Source organism: Etheostoma spectabile, chromosome 14 (assembly GCF_008692095.1).
Source record: "Etheostoma spectabile isolate EspeVRDwgs_2016 chromosome 14, UIUC_Espe_1.0, whole genome shotgun sequence".
NCBI classification, from domain to species: domain Eukaryota; kingdom Metazoa; phylum Chordata; class Actinopteri; order Perciformes; family Percidae; genus Etheostoma; species Etheostoma spectabile.
In genome coordinates this window covers 7089482-7112367 of record NC_045746.1, presented here as the reverse complement: position 1 = coordinate 7112367, position 22886 = coordinate 7089482, and the positions used below count along the sequence as shown (strand labels likewise).

General features: G+C 42.7%; 2 protein-coding genes and 1 long non-coding RNA gene across 4 annotated transcripts in view; 1 reads left to right on the top strand and 2 right to left on the bottom strand.

The window, feature by feature from the left end:
* Positions 1-1918, bottom strand: part of stx12 (syntaxin 12) — a 31363-nt gene extending 29445 nt beyond the window's left edge. The window contains exons 1-2 of the mRNA XM_032536258.1: positions 1805-1918; positions 900-1040 (exon numbers count right to left, since the gene is read on the bottom strand). Coding sequence (XP_032392149.1) covers positions 900-999 — 100 coding nt within the window. The 5' untranslated portion in view covers positions 1000-1040; positions 1805-1918. The remainder of the gene's footprint in view (positions 1-899; positions 1041-1804) is intronic.
* Positions 1919-3602: 1684 nt separating this feature from the next.
* abcf1 (ATP-binding cassette, sub-family F (GCN20), member 1) overlaps positions 3603-22886 on the top strand; it is a 20269-nt gene continuing 985 nt past the window's right edge. The window contains exons 1-24 of one of the 2 annotated variants that reach the window (XM_032536227.1): positions 3603-3868; positions 5593-5642; positions 5731-5808; positions 8217-8352; positions 8441-8475; positions 9407-9496; positions 11051-11107; positions 11198-11284; positions 11375-11470; positions 11617-11739; positions 12012-12112; positions 13383-13468; positions 14131-14270; positions 15030-15178; positions 15265-15348; positions 16308-16432; positions 17740-17852; positions 19380-19554; positions 19939-20013; positions 20296-20366; positions 20445-20477; positions 22235-22403; positions 22478-22542; positions 22625-22697. In XM_032536227.1, the coding sequence (XP_032392118.1) occupies positions 3805-3868; positions 5593-5642; positions 5731-5808; positions 8217-8352; positions 8441-8475; positions 9407-9496; positions 11051-11107; positions 11198-11284; positions 11375-11470; positions 11617-11739; positions 12012-12112; positions 13383-13468; positions 14131-14270; positions 15030-15178; positions 15265-15348; positions 16308-16432; positions 17740-17852; positions 19380-19554; positions 19939-20013; positions 20296-20366; positions 20445-20477; positions 22235-22403; positions 22478-22542; positions 22625-22697 (2275 nt within the window). In that variant the 5' untranslated portion in view covers positions 3603-3804. The remainder of the gene's footprint in view (positions 3869-5592; positions 5643-5730; positions 5809-8216; positions 8353-8440; positions 8476-9406; positions 9497-11050; positions 11108-11197; positions 11285-11374; positions 11471-11616; positions 11740-12011; positions 12113-13382; positions 13469-14130; positions 14271-15029; positions 15179-15264; positions 15349-16307; positions 16433-17739; positions 17853-19379; positions 19555-19938; positions 20014-20295; positions 20367-20444; positions 20478-22234; positions 22404-22477; positions 22543-22624; positions 22698-22886) is intronic. The other variant, XM_032536228.1, reaches the window with a different exon arrangement.
* LOC116702143 (uncharacterized) lies at positions 4897-22062 on the bottom strand. Its single transcript, XR_004335075.1, has 3 exons — positions 22053-22062; positions 20497-20503; positions 4897-5523 (listed from the first exon to the last, which is right to left on the bottom strand). It is a non-coding gene; the product is annotated as an uncharacterized LOC116702143 (long non-coding RNA).

Here is a 22886-nt window from a genome sequence, read left to right as displayed (position 1 = left end):
CATTAACTATGCACACATCTTGATGCATCAACATTTTTACACACCTAAGATATTTGTAATGAACCATATTTAAAATAAACGTATTATCTATCTATCTAGTAATAAATGGAATAAATGTGTCAACTGGAAGGTTACATTTTACAACACATTTCCCAGCATTGCAAAGACAAAATAAGAAATGAAATTGAAGTGCAGTGTTTCCACAAGGATCTTTTCCTGCCGCATTACTGAATTGTTGTTTTACTTTGGGCCACCAGAAGTTTTTCAGTGTGTTCGCCAACACGAGAAGGGCTTTAGACACATACAGTGCTGCTTATGAGTATAGGAAGCTTTTGGAAAATGATCTTATGCCTTAATTAAAAAATCCAACGTTTAAGGAAACCAATTTTCTTTGTAAATGCACAGACCGTGCATGTCCCGCAGACATGCAATGAAATGCCAATGTCAACAACAATGCCAATGTCTGCTTCACATAACATAGATTGGCAATAGCTGGTCAGATTGTTGTTTTTTTATCTTATGCTTATAAAAGCCAATATTTGCCTGACTAACTCTGCATTTAACATATTAATCCTGTGTATGTAATAATAGTACAACACACTGATGATCATTTTCATTAAGTGATTCTTTTGATTAATAGATTAAACATTTGTTCTATAAAAATGAGTGAATAATAGTTTCCCAGAGTAGTACATGACATCTTCAAATGTCTTGTTATGTCTGTCCAACAGTCCATTCATGAATGAATGACGAAAATAACATATTGTCCGGTTTGGGTTCCCTGTTGAATATGAAAATAACGATTGATACACAGATAGGTACGGACAGGCCCTTCAGTGACCAGTATTGCTCACATTGAAACCAAAAAAAAGCTACTGATGGAGCAGTGAAGCCCTTACTGTTCTGTGTGATCTTCTGGATGTTGGAGCTACATGTCTGTATGAGGGTGTTGAAGTCCCGGGGGACGGGGCGGTAGCTCTCTGCTTTGCCGTATGACATGTCTGCCAGAGAGTGCTGGTGCCTTAGATGGAGAGCTTTGGCTGCAGACAAACCGAAGGAAAAAAGGTTTAACATGTTAGAAGCCATCATATGTGTTCTTTAACTGGCAGGATTTAAATTTTGCTTAAAGATTTAAATAGGCAAGACAACAACAATGATAGTGTGGGCCCAAAGTGACCACTGTAAGAAGAGCATCAACACAGTTGGTGGTGGTTGTGGTGGTGGTGGGGGGGGTGTTACAAATGAATGTGTTTACATCATGGTAAAGTAGTGTAATCACTCTTGCTACGTGTCGGCCATTATCATTTCGGGAATAATGAGGATTTTATTGTTTTATTGACGGGAGAGATTAGCTTGTCTACTGTAACTTGGTCTGTACAACAACTGTTGGCTCGCTAACAAGTTAGCTTGCTAGTCATTTAAAGTGATTGAAATCAATTAAATGTAACGGTGAGATTAGTGACGTGTGATCAATCACAATGGGAACGTATTGTTAACATGGTTCGTATAGCTACACATTTGTGATCTAACGTTACACATTAAGCCAGTTAGCTCAAGTGGTATATAGTGTATGAGTTACAGGAAGCTGTCCGGTTACGGGAAGCTGTAACTACACAATTATGCCCAGCTGTTAGCTTTCTAGCTAACTGGCGCTAACTTGGCAGCTTTCAGTTGTTTAGGTTACACTGGCTAAACAGCTAACGTTACGCGTGTTCTTTACCAATACAGACTTAGAAGCAACAACATATTGTCAACAAGAGCAAAGCGTTTACTATAAAAGAAAGAACGTATCGATAATACTTGCTTATTTGAAATGAACACAAATATTCGGATATTCTTCGTCCTGCCGTCAAAAAACTGCCCTTCCTGATCCGTGACGTTATCGCGTAACCGTCGTATGATGTCGTCACGCACGCTGCAGAACAGGAGACTGCATTTCAGGACCCTAAGTTAACATTGGTTGCTTCCGCCCAAATTCTTCTTTCTGTCAAAATTCATATATATATACATATATAGATATATATATGTATATATATACATTACCCCATCTGTGTCTGGGTAACAAACATTACAATAATAAAAAAGAAATAATCCAGAAGGGACAAACCACCACAAAAAAAACATAAGATAACTTACAATTAAATTACTGTTAAAACATTGTAAAAAAATAAATAAAACAAACAAATAGGAAACAAAACTAGGGGAAATAAAAGTCGTAAAAATATCAGATATCTAAAGATGATGGACAGTAGGGGGTTCCAAATTCAGTCAAAGCTCTTCAGAGAGCCCTTGAGGGAAAACCTCAGCCTTTCCAACTTTAGATTATATAAAACTTCCTAGATCCAACGATCATGGGATGGGGGCAAAGCTTGCTTCCAATTCAGAAGAATCAATCACTTGGCCAGTTGGGTGCAGGGGGCCATGGACTGTCGTACCTTAGCTGATTGGGTATTGTCAGACGGAATAGCAAAAAGGACAGAGAGGGGATGTGGATCGGCCACAAAATCATGGGCCATTTGAAGAGTATCAAATATTCTAGCCCCAAAATCTGTCAGCTCTGGGCATGACCAAAACACATGCATGAGGTCGGCGGGGGACTGGTGGCAACTATTACATGCGTCAACCACACTGGGGTAAATTTTAGACAATTTATGATTGGTGTAATAAATCCTGTGTGTGAATTTAGATTGAATCAGCCCATGTCGGGCACAAATGGAGGAGTTATGGACTGACTCAAAAATATTGCCCCACTGGACATCATCTAAATTAAGCCCCAGATCCTGTTCCCATGACTCCCTCGTCTTCGGGGGGAAGACTGAATTGATGCAGTCCATGGCACTGCTGATATGTGAAATGTTCCCTTTCTGATTGGGAAATGTTGTTCTTCTTATTATTATTATTATATTATTGTACTTATTTGTTTATTTTATTGAAGTGTTTATTTATGCACCATCTGCCAAGGCAAATTCCTTGTAAGTGTTACCTACTTGGCAATAAATCCTTTCTGATTCAGATTTTCTGAAAAACAAATTGAGACCTCTGCTTCATACTACTGCCCAGCACCTGTACTACTCACACAGGGATATACATGTGTATCAGAGCCTGCCCTATGCAAGAAAACATGACCCATTGCACGCAGCTGATGCACTTATATTTCCCCCGCCTTTGTTCCACAGCAGACTTGTGCTCAGCCAACGGCTCATTATCAGATATATTATTTATCACCACAGAAGATAAAATTGGACTTACAACACTCCTCTGCCCTGAGGAGTTCCATTCTCTGCATGCAGTTCTGAACCTGTTTCAACCTGAATAGTGTTTCCACTTGTAAAGCCCATAGCCTAAGTTGAAAAGTTTCCCTCCAAGTCCCATTAAGTGTAATTTGATGAGCAACCCGTCTTTAAATAATAAGTCTTCCCTCACACCTTGAAATAGGGGAGGACCTACAAAAGAGGAGAGAGAAGAGTGTTCTGGCTGGTTCTGTGTGTCAATAATAACCAGCCAGAACACCCCCGCGCACACACACACCCACACACACACACACACACACACACACACACACACACACACACACACATACGCACACACACGCACCCACCCCAGTCCTCCGGCCGGGAGGTGGTGCTGTGGGTGTCACTGCGATCTTTCCGCCATCCGCTGAAACGCCAGGCGAATTAGAATGACACTTTGTTGACCCGGCATGTTGGGCCGCACATGGAGCTGTATGACGTGTGTGGCTGATCAATTTAACGGGACATCGTTTTAGCTCCGTTATTTTCATAAAGTCGAAGTCAAAGTAAGAAAATGCCCAAGAAAACGAAAGGAGACGCAGAGTGGGTGGACGATGAAGTGGCCCCGGCATCTGCTGGTAAGATGACGCTAACGCTTTACGTTAGTGAAAGCTAGCCAGCAGGCTAAGTAGCCTTAGAGCTAATGTTAATCAATCAGTAACGTGAATGCCAAACTTCATTGAAAGTCTTCAGTTTTTCCTCTAACCTTTAGTTTTTTAACAGTTTATGTCTGGTAATAAACGACTTTAGCTGTCCTCATGAATCTTGAGCATCTTATGATCAATTCGGATGTAACGTTAAGACAAATAATCTAGCTAGCTAGAGACAATAATTGTAATAGCTAGCAAGAATCCCAACTTTAACAACTTAAATCAATTGCACGTTAGCTAACTAGATAACGTTATGTCAGATATGGCCTTAAACGCTATAACAATATCGGTAACGTTAAATGGCCAAAGTGGCATGAAGAGGGGAACAGGGCTGAAACTTTAAGCGTCTAACGTTAACGTTAATATAAACTAGCTAGACACAGGGTAGATGGATGTTAGCGTTATAACGTTATGCGATAGGTTAGCCAATGGTATAATGGTAAATACAGCTAAAGTTATCAACAAACTTAATCATATAATATAATATTAATTGTATTTGTGAAGTCAGGTTTGATATATATATATATATATATATATATATATATTATATTATAGTATACTATATATATATGAATCTATACCCTCTATATTTATTTTTGTGTGCGGGTATGTGTATGCATGCATACACATACACGTTGACTTCAACAAAGCACATTTGAGCTAAAGTTAGCATAAAGGTCTGTCCATTCATGGAAGTGATGGCTATATCTAACGTTACTAGCCGTAGTGACAAGTAAAATAGTGCGGCAGTTTAGTCTGACAGTCAAATAACATACTATTTCGACTCTAGCCATTACTTTACATATATTTTTTAACTGTGTTAAACTGATAAAGTGCTAAAGAAGTGAAACAATGACTGTGAGCCTAAAGTGCTGACTGTTAGGTTCAGGCTGTTTGAGGGGGAACCGTGTCAACCGTTAACGCAAACTCTTACACACGGACGACAGATGGACAGAAACAGTAAAGTAGATGTTGAACAGCATCAGTCCCACTTGTTGTTTGAAAATGTTAGTGAGTGCAGACACTTAAGTCTTTATTGATTGCTATTACTTTCATTTTTTTTAAACAGATGACACTTTAAGGTTTTTATTTAAGTTTATGTCCAATTCTGTTCTGTCCCTGTTGAGAGACTATTTTGGGCTATAAGATATTTACGGATGTGGATTCCCGCAAAGAGTCAGCACTTAACATCATAGTCATTGTTATGATTCCAGACCCAGTTTGCAGACCTGACTAGAGCTGGGCACTATATTCATATGAGACTACATATCGTCTTAGATTTTGGATATCGTAATATTATAATATGGCATAAGTGGTGTCTTTTCCTGGTTTTAAAGGCTGCATTATGGTAAAGTGGTATAATCTTCTGATTATCCCAGACTGTAACTGCTCAATTGTTTTCCTTTACCCACTTAGTCATTATATATACATTACTGATGATTGTTTATCAAAACTGTCATTGTGTAAATATTTTGTTGAAGCACCAATAGTCAACACTAAACTATCGTTGCAGTATTGACATCAATGTATTTGGTCAAAAATATCGCGATATTAGATTTTCTCCATATCGCCCAGCCCTACACCTGACCTGACAGTCTGTGTGCTATCATCTCTGAACCACGCCCCACTGATTTAATGACATTTTCTTGCAGCAGAAAAAACTGTGAAAAAGGGGAAGAAAGATAAAAAGGGGAAAAAGAGTGTGAGTACTCCTTTGGATTGCATTGTATTTTTGAAGTTTCAAAATGCTTGTTGTGTAGTCTCTGAGATGTGTGGATGTTTTTCCCCAGTTCTTTGAGGAGCTCACCACAGATACCAAACCTGAGAAAGGAGACGACGAGGCTCTAAAAGACACACAAGGAAAACAGGTAATCTTCCGCTGAAAGTAGTCACATGACTGCTAGTACGCTGTTAACAGCAACCTGCTGGCTGATGTAGCGTCGTAGTAGGGCTGCACGATTATGGCCAAAATGATAATCGCGATTATTTTGATCAAAATTTTGATCGCGATTATTTTCACGAGTATTTGTTGATTTAACCAAAACAAATTTTATTGTCACATAGGCTATTATACTGCGAGAGGGTAGTGGATGGACGCTACTCACAGAGAGACGGTGATCATTATGAACGGGTCCAGCACGGGTCGAACGGCGGATACACACGTCGTGTGTATTAAACGTCTGTTCTTCACTGCGCTGCATTTTTATGAACTATGATATTCTTGCCATGGGTCACATCTCTGGTCCTGGTCCAGGCTTCGGTACAGAGCTCCGTCTCCCCGCTGTTACTCTACCAACTGAAGTTGATGCGCATTCAAAAACTTCTTCTGTGTCTTCGCGTAGCGGCCGCGATAACAGTACCCGCGGAACACTGGTACAAATACAGGTTTGCCCCCTCATACTTAACAATATTCCGCTGTGTTAATGAAAATTAAAACTGTAGACATATATCGAAGTGTGGACCGGCGGCCGCTGTGTGGCGGGCGCGGAGAGTAAGGAGGAGAGTAGGACGAGAGAGCGTAGAAAGATCCAACAGGCACGGCTTTACAGACGAAATGGGTCATGTAACGCAAAATTAAACAGTATCCATATAAACGCATTGCAGCGGATGCGAGGACATTAGCACCGGGGCGTCCTAGAAGAGCTAACGCTAACAGACGCTACTAGCTAACAGCTAACAGACGCTAACTAGCATCGACTAGCACTGGTCACTGCTGTTGTTCTGAAAAACAACACATGGGACAAAGTGTTGCGTTTACTGGTAAACTGGTAAACCTTGAGACCGACGTATACCGACTGCTATCTGTTGGTTTTCCTCACCTACTCTGTCCTCTGTGGACTGTCTACACTTAGAAACTTAGCTGCATGGGGTGCAGTGAACTACTCTGACTGGGATGAGCAGACGGCTTTATGGAGCGGAGAGTGGCTTTGCAAAAAACCCGGAGCGTTCTATGAAGACGCTTTATAAAAATAATCGCTCGATCACGCAAATTTGATCGTGGGAAGTCCAAATCGTGATCGCGATTAAAATTCGATTAATTGTGCAGCCCTACGTCGTAGGCTTCCAGCATGCGAGAGGTCTAGGTCTGTAGCAACATCCCCAGTCTGATGTCTGATCTGCTCTATTATTATGAGCCGAGTGTATATTTCAGACATGCACTGCACTGTACATGGAATTGTGCCGGCAGTTTATCTGTCTGCCTATAGATGCCCTGATCCAACCTAAGTCACCGCTGATCTGGATCCATTTTAAATTTGCTGTTGTCAGTGTTTGCTCTAGAATTTTTAGCGGCGGTGGAGGGGGTTGAACATCAAAAATGTACATTACATGAAAACAGCGTTTAGTTTTTCTTTTTAGCATCTCGCATCACACTTTCAGTCACTATGACCACTACAGTCAGAAACCTTGTGCCAAAATAGGAACAATAATGTCGCTGTCAACTGGCTTATCTGCTAATGTTAGCTACCGACCATCCAGCAAATAGACGGTACCGTAGGTTGCCTGGAAACCGGTGATATAACGGCACCACTCATTTTGCACACAGTTTAACACCAAACAAAACGCTGAGTGAACATTACTAGCTACGTTTTTCATGTTGCACCCCCCACTAACCTGGAAAACGGTTTTAAAACAGCTAGGTAACGTTAAAACGGCGTGTCTGAGGAATACAGCGTCTCCTGCTACTTTAGCCTCTTGTTTCTTCTGGGGTCTGATAAACTGTAAATTCATCAAATTCAGTGTCCACAATGCTATTTTCCAATAAACTGTAACGGTCATATTTCACGAGAGTGTGGATTTCATGTTGCGGCTTTCGTTGCTGTTTGTCACTCGCCCTGTTGTTTACTTGGTTACCACAACTTTGCGAGTGATGACGTCCTGTCACTGTTCCGGTTGCTCGGGGAGAGTATTAATCTATTAAGAACATTAACAATTCTCACACGCGCTGACAGATGTACTACACCAAAAACATTTAGTATCACTTGCCTTTCTTTGTGAAAAGCATGTTTTGGCCTTTTTGTGTGTGGAAGGCTCTGGCTCTGAGTCAGAAGAGGCCACCTGGGAGGATGTTACCAGGGACAGGGAAGAGGGGTGGAGAGATGGTTACCTCTGCTCATGATGCACTCTGGCATGCTTCCTGACAAACAACCGTCCATGGCTGTCTTCATTCTAATTCAGCGCCATGTTTGAAGGTTGTGATGTTACTCGAGGAGTAGTAACGGCCCTGCATTTCCGATCAACAAATATGTGAAATTGAATTTGAACTTGTTCTTTTCAGTCTCACAAAAAGAAGAAAGACCGTCGGAAAGGCAAAGGTGGCGATGTGGATGATGATGATGATGATGAGGATGAGGAGGTCATGCTGAAGCTGAAGAAGCTCTCAGTGCAGGCCAGTGACGAGGAAGATGAGCCAGGTAGGATATGTCGAGACTTCTCCTAGCTATGCAACCCTTCTGATTCTCATGTTTTTACAGTCACTGTAATGCTGTTTCTATTCCACAGTCGTGGCCCCCAGGAAAGGAAACAAGAAGACTAAGGTTGGTATCAGTCTGTGTTGACTCTCACATGTTGCACTGTAAAGGCTGTGACACACCGGGGGCCTGGTAAATTAGCGAAATGCCAAATAATCGCCTGGGAATAGTTCACATCAAAACTGTTCTTACTGGCAGCGTTGCAATTTTGCGACAGTTTTGAATAAAGTTTTGGATATTCACGCCAGCTCATCTACCATGTTGGTGGGACAGCTGCTGAAGAGAGAGAGAAAGTGACGGAGATGCAGTGTGAGCAGACGAGAGAGAGCAGAGGAGATTTAAAGGGGTGCTTTGCAATTTGGCAATTTCCTTTTCTTGCTTTTTTGATCGCAGGTTACTCCATAGAGACCCCCCCCCCCCCCACAGGTTTGTCTATAGAGCTAACCCTGCACGTTCCCTATAGAGCTCCCCCTTAGGTTTTTCTATAGGGCCCCCTACAGGTTTGTCTATAGAGCTCCCCCTTCAGGTTTCTCTATAGGGCCCCCCTATAGGTTTCTCTATAGAGCTCCCCCTACGAGTTTCTCTGTAGAGTTCTCCCTACGGGTTTCTCTATAAAGCCCCCCCCCATACTTAGTCTGAGTCATATAACCATTCCAATGACTCCCAAGCTGTCCAGTTAAGGTAACTTAAGCAAAAAAAACCTGCATAGTTCCGTTTTAACATTTGGCAGTGAAGATATCAAGCGATCGTATAGCAGCTGGAGTTTGCAGCCTAAGCACAAATGAATGCTGCAACTCCTCAAAACCATTGTGAAAGCTCTGAAGAATTGACCTTGTTTCAGGAGAAAAAGAAGGTGGCGTTATTGCTGTGTAATAATTGCGCTCTTTGTGACAGTGCTCTTGACAAAACCCCAAAAATATATTGACGTGCAAATTAATCTCACAAAAACCCATCCCCGGTGTGTAAAAGACCTTAAATTAGCTGTGGTCTTCTTCAGGGAGGAAACATCTTTGCTGCTCTCAGCCAGGCTCAGAGTGATGAGGATGAGGACGCTGACTTGGATGAAGACGATAAACCAGCAAAAAAGGTACGGTGCTGTTTTTTTTTCTTTTTCAAGGCTTGAAATTCCCCCTAAACAAATGCAGGGTGAGTCTGTGTGGTGTCCACTGATCTCATCTCATCTCTGGAGTTGAAATAATGCTACCTTTTGGCTTTAGCTGACTATTTCTGTTGTTTTGGAGTGGTGGGAGGTTGGCACACATTTCCTAAAGGGCCCTTAGTGTGGAAGTGTTAAAGTACCGACATGGATATAAAGACATGAAGTGAAATACAGTAAACGTTATGTGTATTTCCTTTTCATATGTCTATGGAAACGCATTTGTCGAATAAATAAAGATGTAGCGCCATGACAGATCAGCTGTCAATGATTCTAAACTGGTGTAATGCAACGTGATGAGCTATAGAGAAGGCTCTGTCGCCCCATATCCGGCGCTTGGACATGATTGGTGGAGACAGTGGGGTTGGCGTCGGATGAGCAGAGTCTGTGGAATGAGTCTGGTGATGGAGCAGCTCGGTGGGATAGGAGGGGGCCTGGCTGTTGAGGGCTTTATGAGTGAGGAGAATGACTTTGAATTATAATCGTTGTGGGACAGGGAGCCAGTGGAGGATGATAAACCATATAGAATACTATTGTAGTAATCAACTTTGGGAGTAATGAAGGATCAAGGCAACAACGTCGTGCAAAAGGACAATTGTGAGGGCTTTCTAGTCATATTTACAGTCATTGGTATCAAGCAGCAAAAGAGTTGTAGTGTTAACATTGCACATGGGCACATCACACTGTCAACGATGAAACAAAATATTGTGCAGTCCAAGTTTTAGCTTGGCCCTTAGCCCTTCATCTTCAGACAGGGTTTCAGGGAAAACAAAACTTGAAACTAGATCCTGAAATTAGCACCCCTATGTACAGAATGAAGAATCAATTTTGAATCAGGAATCAAGAGATACCAGAACATTGACACCACTACTGAAGCAGTTCCATAAAGGTTAATTCAAGCTTAGTAAATCAGACTCATTTGAGACAGGTTCAAGAAGATAAGTGAAAGTCGACTGTCGATTAAACGTTGCTACCCTCGCTATTTGGCACAAGAAATACTAGTCTGTTGAGCTTATTAAAATAATTTTATGAACAGGGTTATTTCTGCATAGAGGAATGTTTGCAGCCCTCCAAAGAGGTTTTAGCTTGTGCCAAAGGAAAATCACCAGTGCACTCTCATCTTGCTCATCCATGCTATTTTACACATGCAGCTGGCGCTGATGAGCCGTACCACACCGTCTCAGAAGCTGTGCGTCTTGCCTGGCGTGCATCTTTAGCAAAGAGCCGCTTCACGCATGCTTTTGGGACGTGCTGTTTCACAGGTGGTGAAATATTAAGCATTGACTTAAGTAGCTGCAGTTACCTGGGGGGGGTCGCAGTGCCTCCAGAACGCAGAGCAGACGCGCCTGGTGGAAAATATGGATTAGGGGATCTCAGTTAGACCGTGCTGAGTGAGGCTACACCGGACTCTCCCGGTGTGTTGAACTTGCTCTGGACACCTTTTTTTAATTGCGTGCATTTGTAATGTCTGGTTTTTAACTTTAGTCACCAGAAAATAACGAGGACAAGAAGCCAAAGAAGGGGAAGAAAGAACAACACAAGGCAAGTAATAAGCATTGATGTTAGCTCACTTCTTTATCATTTTGATGTCATTTTCAGCATGGTAAGTGTGATTGAACTTTATCCATGTAGAAAGGCAAAACTGCTGAACGAGCACGCAGCGAGGATGAAGAAGAAGATGAGGAGGAGGAGGAGAGTGACGGAGGTGACATGATGAAGGTATGTCTGTCTTCTAGCAGCTGTGTCTGTTCCCCCCCTCTGTTCTGGTTCAGAGTGCTAACGTTTCTCCTGTCTGGCTGTTACCATCAGAGTGCTGAGGATGTGATCGCAGATCAGGCCAAGCAGCAGGAAGACGACCCGTATGCTAACCTCACCAAAAAGGAGAAGAAGAAGAAAAAGAAACGGGTAATTATGATTAAGTATGCTGTTATGATGCACTCATCATATACAGTATGTGAAAACAGTTGCGTAATGCAGTGGTAAACCGCTGCACTCCCTCTCAGGGATTTTTAGGGATACACACATAGTGATGTTGTGTGTCTGTGTTGCAGATGGAGTATGAGCGTCAGGTGGCCAGCGTTCGTGCTCAGGATGCCTTGGAGGGAGATTTCTCTATTTCCCAGGCGGAGATGTCCTCCAGACAGGCCATGCTGGAGAACGCCTCTGACATCAAGGTTCTCTACCTCCAAAATGTTGTTTATTATTAGAATATGGTGTCAAAGCTCTTAAGATGCTTTTAACAATGAAAACCTTTTGGAAAAAAAAAATCTGGAGAGGTTTAGCATGTGTTCTGTTAGTGACTGTGTGTCTGTGTGCGTGTGTGCGTGCGTGTGTGCGTGTGTGCGTGCGTGCGTGCGTGCGTGCGTGCGTGCGTGTGTGTGTGTGTGTGTGTGTGTGTGTGTGTGTGTGCGCGTGTGCTTGTGCTTGTGCGTGTGTGTGTGCGCAGCTGGAGAGGTTCAGCATATCTGCTCACGGCAAGGAGCTGTTCGTCAATGCTGACCTCCTGGTCGTGGCAGGAAGAAGATATGGTTTAGTTGGACCAAATGGGTAAATATCGTTTAGTTTGTTTCCTTTACCTGACTGTGAATACTCTGATGATCAGAGGCTCGTTCTACGAATGAAGATTAACATGCCCTGGATTTCTTTCAGTTCCCCGGCTTCACCTAACCTAACAACCGCGGTCCCGCATAACCTGTGTCACCACGGTGGTTATCAACTAGTTTAAAGAGGTGGTGTGCACAGCACAACCAATCACAAACATCTACCAGAGCTGCAAATTCTACATAAATATGAAGAACACTGACACAAAAAATGTCAGTAAAGTCATGTACCAGTGTGTCAACACTGTCACTTCACACACATTCATTTTTTTGTATTCTTTTTATGATTGATCGCATCTCTTGTCAATATCACTTCTCCATCAGTCAGGCACAAGATCTGACCATAGTTACACTGGTGCTTTCTATAAACTCATTGTTGCTGTACTCTATTATTTCAGTTGCAACCGTGGCAGTGGGAAGCGATCGTGAAAGCAAATAAAAATTTAATATAGTATATATAATCTATCATATATATGTAGGTTATTATATATTATATATATATATATATATAAAAACACAATTTAAACCGAAGTCTGCTTTGGCAACACACGGCTCAAGAAGCCGACCTATACAAAATCCCGTTGGCCAAAGTCACTCAGCCAACAGTTGAATATGTTTTTATATTTATTACTTTAAAGGCAAAATCACCATCACCAAACCCACCAGACTCCATTTAAATAATCAGTACTTTTATCATTGTGAAACACATAGTTATACGTAATTTTCCCTGCTTAAAATCTAGATCTTTCATAAAGATACCCACCTTGGAATGTTAACGGGGTGGTTGTTTCTAAATGTTTTAACTTTTAAGAGCGCGCCCCTGGTTTTTAACCTCGACTTTGGAACAGTCTTGCCCGAGGATCTAAGGCTGCCAACACGCTGGTATGGGTTCAGAATCTCCCAGATATAATCTGGGGCTGGATCTAGATGAGCTCTAAAAGGAATCAGTAAAATCCTAAAGAGCTCTAAAAGGAATCAGTAAAATCCTAAAGAGCTCTAAAAGGAATCAGTAAAATCCTAAAGTCACCTATCGACATCAAGGTATTAGATATTGCCCTTCAGCACCCCCCACTCCCAGAGTCCATAAATAATGATGATAATAATGATGAGGAGAAAAACATCTATTTAAAACAATGTTTGCATCAGCCCTGTATGCAGTGCTGTACTCATGGAAATGACATCTCTGTTCACTGTCCACTTGTCTGTCTCGTCCTCAGCAAAGGAAAGACCACCCTACTAAAACACATCGCCAACAGAGCTCTCAGCATCCCCCCCAACATCGACGTGCTGCTCTGTGAACAAGGTGAGGGACCTGTGTCTCTGTACCCCTTTTTGTCTCTGTCCCTCTTTCTGTCTCTGTCCCCTCTGTTTCTGTTTCTCTGTCCGTCTCTGTCTATCTTTCTGTCTCTGTCCATCTCTGTCTCTCTCTCTGTCCCTCTGTCTGTCTTTGTCTCTCTCCCTCTTTCTGTCCTTCTGTCTGTCTTTCTTTGTCCCTCTGTCTGTCTCTCTCAATCAGTATCTGTCTCTCTGTCTGTCAATTCAGTTTGCTTTATTGCCGTGAACAGAGAAAACATGTTGTTGTCAAACCGCTTTACAGAAAATGCATATATAGACAGCATCTCACATATTAAATACAAACCGTAGGGGTCTCATGGATTCTTTACTGCACTGATCGTTATACAACACACTACATTACAAAACAATTATGTAAACCAATATAATACTTAACCGTTTTGTACAATAACATTACTGTACGATACTTAACCAATCTTTACTGTAGGGATCCTATAGTGGTGAGTCCCTCAGGTTGTGGCACGCAGATGCATTTTAAGCTGCCAGTGGAGCTGCTGTCCCTCTGTCTCGGTCTTGGTCTGTCTCTATCCCACTCTCTGTCTCTGTCCCACTCTCTGTCTCTGTCCCACAGTCTGTGTGACTGTGTCCTGTTGTCCTGTGTGTGTGTCCCAGAGGTGATAGCAGACGAGACCCCGGCGGTGCAGGCGGTGCTGAAGGCAGACACGCGGCGGCTGAAGCTTCTGGAGGAGGAGAGACAGCTGCAGTCTCTGCTGGAGAAGGGAGAGGACAGCGTGGCTGAGAGGCTGGACAAGGTCAGAGACGGCTTGTCCTTTCTGAGAGCCTAACCCTGTGTCACGCACAGTCGCACATATGTATTCATTGAAGCTCCGTTAGTATTCTCCTAATATATCGACAACGTTTTATTTATGGGATAGTCCCGGTGCTGTCAGAGGTTACCTTGTTTTTCCTACATTTTCGTCCCGATGTCCGTCCCCTTCCTTTTCCTTTGTGTTGCCGTTCTAGACTGCTCCTCAGATCTCTGCAGGGTAAATCCAGACAGCTAGCTAGATTATATGTCCAATCTGAGTTTTGTCAACTGTCAATGTCAATTTTATTTCTATAGCACATTTAAAAACAACAACAGTTGACCAAAGTGCTGAACAGGGTTGATGTTAAATACATAAATAACAAGTGTAAAAATTACTACAACCAAAATACATCACATCACAGGGAGACAAACAACAACACTTTAAAACATCAGAATCCAGGTTAACGAGGGTAAAAGCTACAGCAAACAGGTGCGTCTTAAGCAGATTTAAACGTTTGTAAACGTCTGTTGCGCGACTAAAGGGTGATTTACAGTAGACGCCTCCGACCTTGTGTGTACCAATGTTAAAACAACCTCCACCAAAACAAGTTCCTACACAAGACTATTTTGCAGCGGCACTGTTGCTTTGCCCGGTGCTTAGAGACAATCGTGATTGGTTTAAAGAAGTGCTAATTAACCAGAGCAGGGTCGTCTCCCATCCAGGAATGAGTCATTGTTAAAGTAGCGGTGTGCTACTCCACAGGTGTATGAGGAGCTGCGGATCATTGGAGCTGCAGCAGCCGAGGCCAAGGCCCGGAGGATCCTGGCCGGTCTGTCCTTCACCCCCGAGATGCAGAACCGAGCCACCAAGAGGTTCTCTGGAGGCTGGAGGATGAGAGTGTCCCTGGCCAGGTACTCTGTCACAAACATGTTTGGAAGGTGTCCACCAGGAGCTGTTGGAAGGTGTTTCCCCTCACTGTGACTGTGTGTGTCCACAGAGCTCTGTTCATGGAACCCACTCTGCTGATGCTGGACGAGCCCACCAACCACCTGGACCTCAACGCCGTCATCTGGCTCAACAAGTACACAGCCGCCATTTATTCCCATGTTTCCCTCAATCTTACCAGCGAGTATCTGATATTAGTAGTTTTACATTAGGTAGTAATAATAGAACCTGATCGTTAATGGAATTTTAAGGCCGATACCGATTTAAAAATATTTGGTTATTTAAAAATCTGATATTCCGATAAAAGAAATAAAAAAACGTGCAACAAAACAAACAGATTTCCCTAACATTAGTTATTTGTAATTATTTATGAGTTTTCCCTAAAATAATATAATAATGTTTCATTGTCACAACAGATAAAAAGGAACATCAAAACATATTAAAGTGCCAATAAATAAAATGTTGATAAATACAAACTTAAGATATGAAACTAAAACAAATCAGTGTTGCCAACAGGGACGCTGTAGAGCGCCCTCTGGTGGACACACTATGCAACACTAACTCTCAGAACAATGTCTGCTGTCCGTTTTAATTTGATCTTTTAAATATTCATTTATCAGAATTATTTATTTGTCATCATAAAATGAATATTAAAAAAAAAAAAAAAAAAATATTATAAATGCCGATAGTTCGGGAAATGCCCTAACATCGGCCCGCCAGTATATCGGTCTGGCTCTAATTAATGATAGGAAGGGCTGTTACTGCTGTTGGTCTGTGACTGAGACTGGAAACAACGAGGCTGCGCGTGTCCTGGCAGCGGGACACTCGGAGGGGGTTGAGGGGTTTGTGTCCTGGTTTCTGCCAGCTGCTTGGCTTCAGTTAGTGCAGGGGTACAGGGGCATGGACCAGTCCGTGAAAAGACTGGCAGGGAAACATGAAGCAGGCGATGAAGCCAGACCAAACACAACAACTACCAAACAAAGACACGAGAATACAGAGTGGTGACCACAGGTCATCTCAGGAGCCCACTGCTGACTCATGTTTTTACTGCGTTTTATCATATTGAAGTTGTGTGTTTGTAAACTCTTTCCACAGCTACCTTCAAGGCTGGAAGAAGACTCTGCTCATAGTGTCCCACGACCAGAGTTTCCTTGACGAAGTGTGTACAGATATCATCCACTTAGACAACCAGAAACTCTACTATTACAGAGGCAACTACTGTAAGTATCAGGATACACAGCATACGTCCCCAATAACAACATGCTTCTCACTCCATTAACTTTGTCAGTTTAATTTGATAGCAGAGTTAGATTCAGTCTGTAGAGCAAAAGAATGTGTTGCACTTTACCGTGCACCTTTTAGAGAAAAAGTCATGTTGGGATTTCCAATACTGCCATTGTCATATAATGGTATCATGAGTCTACTTGGTCAATTGATAAGAAAAATGCACCAAAGTGGAAATGTGTATTTTCAACTCAAACATACTAAGTTTACCAAGCATAAAAAAATCGAAACAAAAAATGTGCAATACCTTTTTTTTAAATAACTTGATATTTTACCAAATTAAATAACAACAAGCAATATTTTCAAAATAGACATTTGTGCCTTGCTCAACAGTACAATGACATAAATGAAACAATAAATAATATGAATTCTCATTAAGGTAATACATTTTGTATGCCCTTATAAACAATGACATTTAAGATGGGTGTTAAATAATAATTAGTGAAGTTATAAAATATACTTTGTGAAACCTCTTGTTAAAGTCTGCATGCTGTGTCTGTACCCCTCCACACTTCTGGTTCATGACCAAATGTGACACACACTACTGCCTCAAAACACTCACTGATCACTGTGTCTTCATGGGCGTTGTTGCGAGGGGTGCGCTTCATGGACCCGTGGGGGAGCGTAATTGAGAGGGCAGGGTCAATGTAGACCTAACACAGAAGCATGAGCCAGGCATTAGCGAAAGAGAGGGGCATGCGCTAAGTGACTTCAGTGTGTGATATCATCATCCATTGCGGTGTTTTACTGTCGTCAAGTGCCAATTTAGGGTGCATCGCCCAACCCGAGAGTGGTGTTGGAGTTAGTGTAGTGGCAGTGTGAGGGGAAAAGCGAGAGGAAAAAGAGACCGCAAAGGTCATGTGGCAGTAACGCGGCAGCATGGTGGCTCTGTGGTTAGCACTTCTGCCTCACAGCAACAAGGTGCTGGGTTCGAATCCAGGCTATGGGCATTTCTGTGCTCCGCGGGTTCCGGTTTTCCTCCCACCATAAAGACATGCATGCTGGTAACTAGGACTACAGTTGAAAAACAGCCGACTGGCTAACACTGGCACATCAACATTATTAATGTGCATTGTCAAACAAATAATTGCATCCTAATGTAAAGTGGGTTAACAGAGAACAATAAAACTAGTGTTCTGGTTAGACAGAGTACGACAGAGAGAGTGTGTGTGTGCGCACACACACAGAGCTGACAAATGGCACTGCTGCTTGACTTTGCTCAGTGTTTGTTCTTTTCTTTCAGTGACCTTTAAGAAGATGTACGTGCAGAAGCAGAAAGAGCTGCAGAAACAGTACGACAAGCAGGAGAAGAAACTCAAAGACCTGAAGGCTGGGGGCAAGTCCACCAAGCAGGCTGTGAGTACAGTGTTTCCCACAGGTTGAGAATCTATTTGTGGTGGGTGGCGGAGGATGTGACAGCCCGGCGTGTGAGGTTTAGAAACTATTTATTGAAAATAATGACTAGGCAAAGTAAATAGTAATTTTAAAATATTATTTTCATATTAAACATATCGGACTAAAAGATGATAAAGATACAGATGGAGTGTATAGCCATAATGTGCTTTGTTAAGTTAATCTGGATGGTTTGTCTAATGTTATGGTTCAGCAGATAAAATACCTGATTACCTAGAGCACAAATAAGCTATTATGTCACTTAACGTTAATACTATGATCCATACAGAAAGTTACATGTTATTAAAAAATCTCATCTCTGTCTCCTCCTCATTCCTCCAAATCATATAAGACTAAGGCTACCTAAAGTTATTATTTTTTTGCTTGTTAGATGATTGTTTTCAAGTGTTTATAATATTTTTAAATTTTGGGGATCCTAAACACAGTTGTGTAGGCTACTATACATGCCCTGTTGCATTCATTAAGATCTCATCTAAAGATTTCTGTCATTCAAACAACTCTAAGTTTTGTTTAAAACTTTACAGACAACCTAATAAAATCTTAGGTTTTTGTTCGGGCTCAAGTTCATAAATGCAGTTAGTTAATGGATTCTGGCACGGAGAACGGGAACTTTATGCTGCGTTCAAGGCAACCCGTAACTCGTGTTTTCACAACCCTTCTACTAGTGAAAGCGCACTGGAACGGCAGTCAAACCCGTATCTTCCTACTCATGAAGTCGTACAAGATAGTTGTATTCCTAGTTACAGTTTTGACGTCACACACACACATAAACAACAATGGGGACCCCTGTTGACGCTGTACAGAGGCCGTGAGAAATAGTATAAAGTAATTCTGCACATTGTAATCAAAACAATACACATACAATTGTGTACTACTACAGGTTATGTTTATTAAATCAAGCCCAAAATATGTCGCTGACTAGAAATAGCTAGTATCAGCTAGCGGTAGTTAATGTTAATGTTAGGTAGCCGCTAGCTAACGCTAGCTGGAAGGGTTTATGTTGACTTTGCCTGGAATGCTACCGAGTTGTGACTTGAAGTCGTAACTTATGGGCTAAAAACTGTGTCTGGAACGCAGCATAAGGCTCAGTTAGCAACGATTAGCTCTGTTAGCGGTTAGCTCCATTATAAAGCTATGGAGTGGAGGAGACTGCCAGGCATACTGTACAGGGGTACAACCTGACTCTAATAAGGGACATTCTGATAAGTGACCCACGCCACACTTCTATGAACCTGAGAGGAGAGAAAAAAATTAAAGACTTTATAGAGAAAAAAAATTTCTTTTAATAAATTTATTTAAAAATGAAACCAAATCCAACAGTTGGATGGGAAGAAGCCAGGCTATAAAATCCAATGTAACATAAAGCTGTGGGCCCCAGCTGAGAGATGGTATGGTGTGTGTCACATGTTGCCATTCCCTGTTGACAGCCATGCTTTATCCCTCCTTTGGGTGTGACGTGTTTCTTCTCAGGAGAAGCAGACTAAGGAGGCCCTGACCAGGAAGCAGCAGAAAGGCAAGAAGAAGGGCGGTCAGGAGGAGGAGAGCCAGGATGCCACGGAGCTGCTGAAGAGGCCTAAAGAGTACACGGTCAAGTTCACCTTCCCCAACCCCCCGCCTCTGTCTCCACCCATCCTGGGCCTGCACAGTAAGTACATCTGCTCACCACACCACACACGCCAGTTAGTCTGAGCGACCAATCAGAGCAGGGAACCGCGTCGCAGGCCTAAGCAGAGGCCAGCTGTGATGCTGGAGCATCTTGTCCGTGAGCGAGGCCATCACAATTTAAATTTCAAATGTCTCCACGGCGCTCCTCCTGACTTAGTTCACTGGCCCGAATTGACCTCATTTTATTATTATTTTGCGTAATTTTATGTTCTCCTCATAAACAAAGCGTACCCAAGTGTACCAGTTAATTTTATTAACTCCTGGAGGTAAACGCTCCAGGGGTTCCCTTCAACAGAGCTAAACAGGACAGGAAGTCAAGGAAACGGGGTTGAAAGCTGACATCAGTGCTTCCTCTCTTGTACAGGTGTGGACTTCTGGTATGACAGTCAGAAGCCTCTCTTCAAAAGCGTGGAGTTTGGAATCGACATGGGCTCCAGGAGTAAGTATGGGCAGCATTGAGGGCTCGCAGGGGTTTGGTTCACAAAGACCTTCACGTAATAAAGTCAAAGAGCCAGGTTAGCCCTCTGAGCTTATCCGTTCTAACAACTGTAGCTGAGGGTCATAAACCAAAAACACAGGTTGATGTTGATGGGTGTATCCTCTGTTCTGTACTCATTGCTGTGTTGGAGTAAAGACAGAAGTTGAGATGAATTTGTCGTGGCGGCTGCTGACAGGATTGTTTTTATTGATACTGACAGGACTCTGTGTTCCTCCCTTTTAGTTTGTATAGTTGGACCCAATGGCGTGGGGAAGAGTACGCTGCTGCTGCTGCTCACTGGGAAACTGGCTCCTGTAAGTGTGCACATACGCAAACATGCCAGTGGGACTGAGATCCATGGACTGCTGCAGTAACACATGTTTGTTTTACAGACTAAAGGAGAGATGAGGAAGAATCATCGCTTGGTGAGTGTTTCACTGTAACATCTATCCTGACACACACACACACACACACACAGAGAGACACAGTTACAGTTGTATCACGCAGAAACTGGCTGTAGCTAACACTGAAGCAGGTTCTGGGCCTGTCGCCTGAGGCTCAGTTTTATTCTAACTGACCAGATCATGTGACTCCACAATCAGATGTGGCCAGGGATAGAAAGGGAACTAGTTGCGTTTTTCCATAACATGGTACCTGCTCGACTCGGCTGCGGTGCCCTGTCCTCCTTTTTCCCATTGCAGATTAGTAGCCTACCGCCTCAGGCGAGCGTGGCTGGTCGTCATGGCAGGAAACTGCCGTGACCTAACGCGGCACACACACAGAACGTCGAAGGTGTGTTGCTTGCGATTCTCGCCATGTGGTTGTTGCTAAACAAATTAAGTTTCAAAAGAAGCTGGAGGCAGCAAAAAACACAGCTGGCTAAACTTCTTAAACACGGCAGGACACCCCCGTCTGTCGCTAGCAATGATGACTCAGTGATTAGTGACGATTCTCTCCGACCAATCAGGAGTCTGCAAGTGTTCACGTCACCTTTTGGTATCGCCTCAGCTCGCTTGGAACCTCGACTGAGGTGGTACTGAAAACGTATCTGTTAGCAGGTACCAGGGACTTGATTTTGTAATTGAAAACCAAAATAGGAGAGTAGAGGCGAGTCGAGCAGGTACCATGTAGCGGAAAAACACCATTGGTGTGTCAGAGCAGAGCTTGTGTTGCTCTCTGAAGCAGCAGGGAGGTGGGGGTAATCAGCCTCCTGATTTATTAAAGCATAGCGTCTCCTAGGGCTGCACGATATGACCGGAAATCCAAATCACGATAAATTGCACATTTTACCATTAACGATAAATGAAGGATAATTTATATTTTTTTGTGTGTGGAAAAGCTTTTTCTGCTCTGTGATCCTAATTGTCCGTTGGAGAGTTTGTCAGACAGACACACAGCTGACAACCTTCAGGTGGAGTCCCGCTGTTGACTTGTCACGATATAGTGTTATAGTAACGCAATATTAAATTGAAAGTGTTGCGATACGTATACAATATTTTGTGGAGCGCTGCGTAGGCCTGTCATAATAACAAATTTAGCAATAAATTGTCCCAGAAATTATTGCAACAACTGATAATATTGTCGTTCTGAGACCATTTTCATTTTAACATAATGATAATGGCATAGTAATGCAGGTGCACCTTTTCAAAGATCAACAAACCTTTATTTCTTTAGAATATTTAACACTGGAACTGGAAGACATTTTAAATATCCACAATAAATGAACAAAACAACTAAAAACAATAAATAAAATGGACTCCGCCTCTGTTAACAAATGTGTGTAGTTGCTACTGTTTTACAACAAATGCAACACACCGACTCATGGGTTTCCATGGTCATTGGGTTTGAATCCGAAGTGCTCCGTCGCATTTGGCTTTGAAACCATCTTTTTTTTAAATTAAATTTATTCCTCCAACTCTCAACTAGCATTTTTTTCTGGATACACTCTGGATATACTTGTTACGTGGCATCCATCCAGTGTTTCTAATTCACTCATTCACTTAATTCTTTCCATCCGAACATGGTGATACGAGAGTAGCGTGGAATAGCCCGGAGTGGTCTGGACAAAAAGACTCACAGAGAGAGATATAAATACATAAATAAATCAGAAGAAGAGCGCTAACTGTCTGTCTGTCTGTCTGTCGCTGTCTGTCTGTCTCTTTCTCTCTGTGTGTGTGTGTAGAAAGTGGGCTTCTTTAACCAGCAGTATGCCGACCAGCTGAACATGGAGGAGACGGCCACAGAGTACCTGATGAGGAACTTCAACCTTCCCTACCAGGACAGCAGGAAGTGCCTGGGCCGCTTTGGCCTGGAGAGCCACGCCCACACCATCCAGATCTCCAAACTGTCCGGTAAGAACCTGAGCCCGACACCCTGCCTGCCGGCGGAGCAGACAGACCCGTGACTGTGTGTGTATCTCTAACAGGGGGGCAGAAGGCCCGCGTGGTGTTTGCCGAGCTGTCCTGCCGCCAGCCTGACGTGCTGGTCTTGGTAAGGAGTCTCTCAGCATTCTGCTCATGTTGTACCTGAAGGCCTCGGCCAGCTTCTGACTCACTGACTGTTTCTCTAACAGGATGAACCCACCAACAACCTGGACATCGAGTCCATCGACGCCTTATCAGAGGCCATCAACGAGTATAAAGGAGGTAGGAGGAGAGGGAGGGATGATATGATGGTCTACGTGTTCGAATGTTTCAGGTTGATGATCGTGTTACAGTCAGCGATGGCAAAAGTACTCACTTCCCAAACTCAAGCAGAAGTACTGATACTTGTGTTAAATTATACTCTGGTAGAAGTACTGATTTAACTTCTTTACTTAAGTAAAAGTAACAAAG